This window comes from Triplophysa dalaica, chromosome 19, assembly GCF_015846415.1.
Source record: "Triplophysa dalaica isolate WHDGS20190420 chromosome 19, ASM1584641v1, whole genome shotgun sequence".
NCBI lineage: Eukaryota > Metazoa > Chordata > Actinopteri > Cypriniformes > Nemacheilidae > Triplophysa > Triplophysa dalaica.
The window spans coordinates 8,413,836-8,420,120 of NC_079560.1; the positions used below are offsets into that span (position 1 = coordinate 8,413,836).

The window sequence follows — 6,285 nt, forward strand, 5'->3', positions numbered from 1 at the left end:
GACTGAAATGAATGAAGGGGAATAGTTTCCATTTCCTTTTTAGAGGACTATAACAAATTTAAATATGTACATTTGCTGCATTACATGAGGGAATAGCTCTTCTGCGCAGTGTTTTAATATTTAATCCATAGATTACAGGATTACAAATAGGTGGAACTATAACAAATTCTAAAGCCAAAAAATGACGCAAACTCTCTGGAATGTCATTTGCACCATATCTGCTATACATGAAATCAAAAAGCAAAGCACAGGTGAAATTTATCAGTGATAGTACATGTGGTAAACATGTTTGCCAAAATTTTCTTCTATTTTCTAGAGATGTTTTACAGGCAGCAATGAGTTTAACATAGGACAGTATAATAATAAATGGACAGCATACAAATATGACAGCAAAAACATAGCCGTAAATATTATTAACAAAAGATGATGCACAAGACAGTTTTACAATTGACCAGTTGTCACAGTATAATTTGTCAATGTGGTTTTTACAAAATGTCCTCAGATTTGATAACAGGACTGCTGGAATCACACAGCAGTTGGGTACAATCCAACAAACAAAAATGAATTTGCAACAAGTGCTTTTATTCAATATGGAATGATAATCCAAAGGTCTGCATATGGCTACATATCTGTCATATGACATGACTGTTAATATTATAAGCTCAGTCATTAAAGAACTGTAGATAACAAAGGCTTGCAGAGCACACATGTAAGAGGAGATCACATATGAGTCCAAGATTAGATCAGATAAAATTTTCGGGTAGAATCCTGAGGCTCCATATACTCCGTTCACACAGAGATGACTCAAGAATATAAACATTGGTTCGTGAAGAGATTTCACCATGACAATAACTGAAACAAGTCGAAAATTAATTGACAATATAAGCAAATAGAGGAAAAGAAAACAAGTGAAATACGCATGTCGAAATGATTTTGATTCATTGGGCACCATAAGAGTGAGCATCACAGGATAAGACTTATTATCCATCAAGGTAATGTATATGCATTACCTAAATAACAGCAATATTATTATTCAAGACAAACAGCACCCCAGACAATGTTACCAAATATTTGTAAACAAAGTTAAATACATTGTATCAGTGTCAGATGTGTCAATGCCAGTTGATGTTTGAAAGAAATCATAAGAATTGAAGTAGTGAAGCAGAGGTAGGCGGCAGAAGATCAGACTCAGGAATCATGAGTGTGGCTTTGTGGAGTTTAGAGGCTTGGTTATTATTGCTTTTATAGATGAAAATAACAGACATTATAAAATATCTTGGGATTAATTAATCTCAATGTTGAAGCTTGGTTAAAAATAGCCAAATAAAAAACAGGAAGAAAACAAAGAAAGACAAATCATTTACAAATAAAGAAAATACCAGAAATGTGTGGGCAGCATGCATATAGCAAGAAATGAATTCCTTGTGGTTATACCTCTCAAGTTTAACAACTATGCTTTGTCTTTCAGAAAAATCACTGGAATATAAGCTTGTTGTATAATATAGCCTTTTAAAATTAATGTATGTACTACATAGTGAAAATGTCCGCTGTGTCTTTATTGTCTGGTGACCCTATATATTGATCTACTAACAGTAAATGGGAACCATTTACCCAGATGTAACAAATACAATTTAACCACAACGAATACATTTCTTGCTGCCTCTATCACTTACAATTTAAAGGACCACGACTCACAGTTTTTCATTGTTGTTTTTATTTGATTAACTATTACACTTGGTGTTTCCTCAGCTCCCATTGCATAGTGTCCATCAGATGCATACTGAGAAATGTCAGCGGAAGCTGCTGATTGTTGCGTACTATTTAGTATGGAAATAGGTTACTTTGAATGCAGTCCATCTGACATCTTAAAGTCCCAGTGAAATAAAAAATGACTATACTTATTTTTTCATAAAATATTTTAGCATTTAAAGATTCATTTAACAGGACTAGGTGTAAATAAATTTATAAAATTAATGAAAGGAAAAAATAACCAAGGCCATAGAGAGCCAGAAACCAAGAGCAAGGAATGAAGGCTACTTAAAGAAATGCCGGCAACAGCCTCATCACAGGTGGAACCACTTGCACTAATCACATCACCAGCCAAACTCCGTCCTACAAAACAAAAACAAAAAGAACAAGAATAAACCAAAGACAAAGAATTTCCAGGATACATAACAGCAGAAACATTCATTGCATGAATGCTGGGCGGCTGCTCAAAAAGGGTGATTAGGGTGACAACACCAAATTGCGAAAACAAGTGGTTATTTCTGTCATGTTGCACATTTACCACAGTGTAGAGGTGATAATAAATGGTTATATCACCTATCAAATTATATTCACAATTACATTCAGTCACACATTACTGACGGTATAATGTTTTGGTTATTGTGCCTGCGACCCCCCCCAAACACCATACACATACGAAATTTGAATGTCATTCTTTTTTTCAATCTGTACTGATAGAAACATTTCCCATATAAGAACAATGTTTTCTTATTTTATTCCTTTTTATTTCCCCTTTGCTTTTCAGTGCAAACCTTTTTTCTTTAAAAGAATCAGATAAGCAGATTATAGGAAAGTGAGTGAAAAGCACCCTCTGGGTTTAATTAAAGCTGCACAGAAACTTTTCTAGGAGGGAACAGAAAAGTTATTTATAAGCATGTCAATGACATTGGAGCCTTCATTTCATGCAGCTCTTGTTTGGGATTACCGCTTTTTAACAGTTATCCTTGTTACATTCTGTTAAATTTTATAAGTCCAAGCTGTGGAACAATCATGAATTCACAATTTATCTAGGATATATTTGCTTATTTAACTCGCTATATTCTGATCATATTAAAGAAACAAATGTCAATATATTTTACAAAAGGACAGATGTAACTTGTTATTCATTACATAATGGAAAATATAAGCTATGTAAAATTCACTCTGATCGAACCCCAAAACTCTAAATCATACAGGCATGTTTATTTCACCTGCTTTCTGGCTCTTTATATCACAATACTGTTTCTGAACATTTGGCTCAGCGTTTTTATTGTTTTGGACAGAGCTCTTCATGAACCAATGTACATTTTTCTGTGCAATTTATGTATAAATGGAATATATAGAGCCATGGGTTTCTATCCTAAATTTCTGCATGATTTAATACTGGATTTATATGTGATTACTCCTAACATGTGTGTAATACAAACTTTTGTGATTTACGGTTCAGTAATGTGTGAATCTTGTACATTAACAGTGATGGCCTATGACAGACACGTGGCCATATGCAAACCTTTGAACTATCATACAAAGATGAACAGATTTTCTTGCTTTATATTACTTGCTTTCTGTTGGACTGTGCCATGTATTATGGTGTTTATTGGTGTTTCCTTATTAAGGAGGTTGGCATTGTGTAAATATCATATTGATAAATTGTATTGTGACAACTGGTCTATGGTAAAGCTCTCCTGTGAATCAACTGTTATTAATAACGTTTATGGATTTGTTTTAATTATATTTTATTTTGGCCTTTTCGTTGTAATTTTGGTGTCCTATATAAAACTTGCAGTTGCATGTAAAGCATCATTAGAGTGCAGAAGGAAGTTTTGGCAGACATGTCTTCCTCATCTGTTTTCATTGGTTAATTTCAATGTTGCAATGCTGTTTGATATGATGTACAGCAGATACGGTTCAAGTGATTTTCCTGAGGATCTCCGTAATTTTTTGGCTTTAGAGATCATTATAGTGCCACCTCTCCTCAATCCTGTAATCTACGGTTTAAAACTCAAAGAGGTTCGCAAAAGAATCTTAAAGTTATGTGTGCTATAGTGTATTTTCTGTGTGGTATTCTATTTGAATAAAATACAACACTCTGTAAAAAAGGAACCTCTTTGTTTATTACAGATTGTTTTTAGAATTATTTTATGATCAAAAGTTTATTTCTTCTACATTATGTGTAATCAGATAGGCTATTTATTGGGATTTTACAATTTAAAACAATTGAAATAAATTGCATTGTGAACATTTGGGACCTGCCCCTGCTGATTCTCTGACAACACAATTGTGACGCTTCAGTAAAAACCTTCCTTTTCATTTTGTTGTTGGTTTTTTATCTCGTTTTCTATGAATAACATTTAAACTATCGTTTAGGGGATAGTTTACCCAAAATAAATATTCTGTCATCATTTACTCACCCTCAGTTTGTGCCAAACCTGTATTTCTTAGATCTTGTTTTTAGCAGAACAAATACATTTAAAAAGGTTTGGAACAATATGAGGGTGAGTAAATGATGACAGATTTTTTATTTTAGAGTGAACTACCCTTATAAATTGTGCAATACACTAAATGACCCTTCTTGGTTCGTTCTTCCAGTGCAATACATATATTTATGCTTATTGTATCTCAGATATTGTCTTATCCCAACACACCTTACATCAATAGATGTTTATGTTTATTCAGCTTTCAATTTAGAAATTGAACCCATAAGTTTTGTCTTCCGTGGTCACATTAAATAAAGTAAGCACTGGGATCATTTCATATAAATTAGCCACTTTGTAAATTTGGTGAAGTTTTTAGGTTTTATATAGTTTATATTCTAAACTAATTTACTAATATTTTTTTATATTGCAGTTTTTTTAAATCTACTTTTATTCTGTAGCCATTTTGGCTGATCGACTCACATATTGTGAATCTGATAGTAGGTTTGAAAGATAATTGTATTTAAAGCCGTGCTATTTCAGAATGCACCATGGAAGCACAAAAAAATTCTAAAATGTTAATGTTAATGACACAAAAGACATTTCCGCAACGAGAATTCTTAATTCATTTCATGTACATTCAAAAATATATTGTTAGGAATAGGGATGTCTCTGCAAGCCAGTTCTATATATGACAAGTTTAAGCCTTCACAATCCATGTTAAAAATGAGATATCATAATGCGTTTGTCAGTAGCTGCAGACTACTTTTGTTCTTTATGCCTATCATAAGCCTTGAAAAAAAGCTGAGAAATGTAAAAGTTTTGTGCTGTTTATTGTTAATTAAAAGTCAAGTCAAAGTCTGCTTATTGTCAATACTGCCACATGCTACATGCAGAGGATTGAAATTGCGTCACTGTCAGACCCACTGTCAAGTGTAGCCTATATAAACATATAATGCGCAAGACAACAGAGTGTAATCCAAACGGGTAACGTTTAAAGAATCCACAGGAATAGTGTACACGCAAACATAAGCAATAAAAGACAAGGAACTGAGGAACACAGGGCTTAAATACATGGGGAAACGCAATGAAGGGAAACTGAATCAGGCGAGGGACTCGTTAACTAATTAGGACAGCAGAAACAGAAGGCAAAACAAAACAAAAACGAGCACAACCGTGACATTACCCCCCTTCCAAGAGGCGCGTCCTCGTGCCTAAAGAGTACCAAGTGGGGAAGGCGGTATTGGCGTCCTGGGGGCTGGTTGGTGCAGGGAGCGCTGGACGTGGTGGAATTGGTTGGATTGGTTTTGACGCTGGGGCAAGAAGGTGGGAACGGACGCTCTGGTCGTGACGTTGGGCAAGGAGACAAGAAGCTTGGATTGGTTGTCACGGTTGTGGGGAGGAGACTGGAGAGGTAGTACACAACCGTAATTTACCAAGGGTGCTTGCGGTGTTCGGTATTCTTGGTTGTGCTGGGGGATACCGGGACTGCCACTTCGCTCTGACCCTGCCCCCAAAAAAAATTCCTTGGGGTAAGTCCAGGGATGCGATGATCGTCCAGGCGCAAGCAAGTGCCAAAGTCACGACGGCCACCGCGGTAGAGTCAGGGGAAACCATGGAGGGAGAGTCAGAGGGGACGACGGAGAAGGAGCAGCAAGGGGAATCCCCGCGGGCGTGGTCCTCAGGGAACTCCGGAGCTGAATCCAGGGAGAACATTGGAGCGGAAACTAGGGGGAACAGATTATACTCCGTTGTCTTGCACATTATATATTTACAGTATATAGGCTACACGTGACAGAATAGCAGACCTTAAAATATGGACAGCTATAGCTCTGGAGAGGTATTTGGAGGAGTTTCTGGAGTTGTGTAATCAGGTGAGTTGGAACGATCAAGCCTTGAACCTTGCATTTTTTTACCGGTCTGGACGATGATCTGCTCGCACTCATCATTGGTTCCACCTGCATAAGGCTCGGCGAATGTCCTATGGGGCAATTCAACTGTGCTGAAATTGTGGGATTGAAACAACTACTCCTATTAAGCGAATCTGAATAATCTGGTTAAAACCAGTCACCACTGTGAAAGGGCAGGTTACAACTAGGGAGAGACC

General features: G+C 36.2%; 2 protein-coding genes across 2 annotated transcripts; one reads left to right on the forward strand and one right to left on the reverse strand.

The window, feature by feature from the left end:
* Positions 1-58: 58 nt before the first annotated feature.
* On the reverse strand, positions 59-988 carry LOC130408195 (olfactory receptor 52E2-like). The gene has a single exon (XM_056731677.1). The coding sequence runs from the start codon at positions 986-988 to the stop codon at positions 59-61; it is 930 nt and encodes a 309-aa protein (XP_056587655.1).
* Positions 989-2,898: 1,910 nt separating this feature from the next.
* On the forward strand, positions 2,899-3,810 carry LOC130408245 (olfactory receptor 52D1-like). The gene has a single exon (XM_056731733.1). The coding sequence runs from the start codon at positions 2,899-2,901 to the stop codon at positions 3,808-3,810; it is 912 nt and encodes a 303-aa protein (XP_056587711.1).
* Positions 3,811-6,285: the final 2,475 nt, after the last annotated feature.

Coding starts and splice junctions, on each gene's coding strand:
- LOC130408245 (XM_056731733.1), top strand. CDS start 2,899: ATGGAAAATATAAGCTATGTAAAATTCACTCTGATCGAACCCCAAAAC.
- LOC130408195 (XM_056731677.1), bottom strand. CDS start 988: ATGGATAATAAGTCTTATCCTGTGATGCTCACTCTTATGGTGCCCAAT.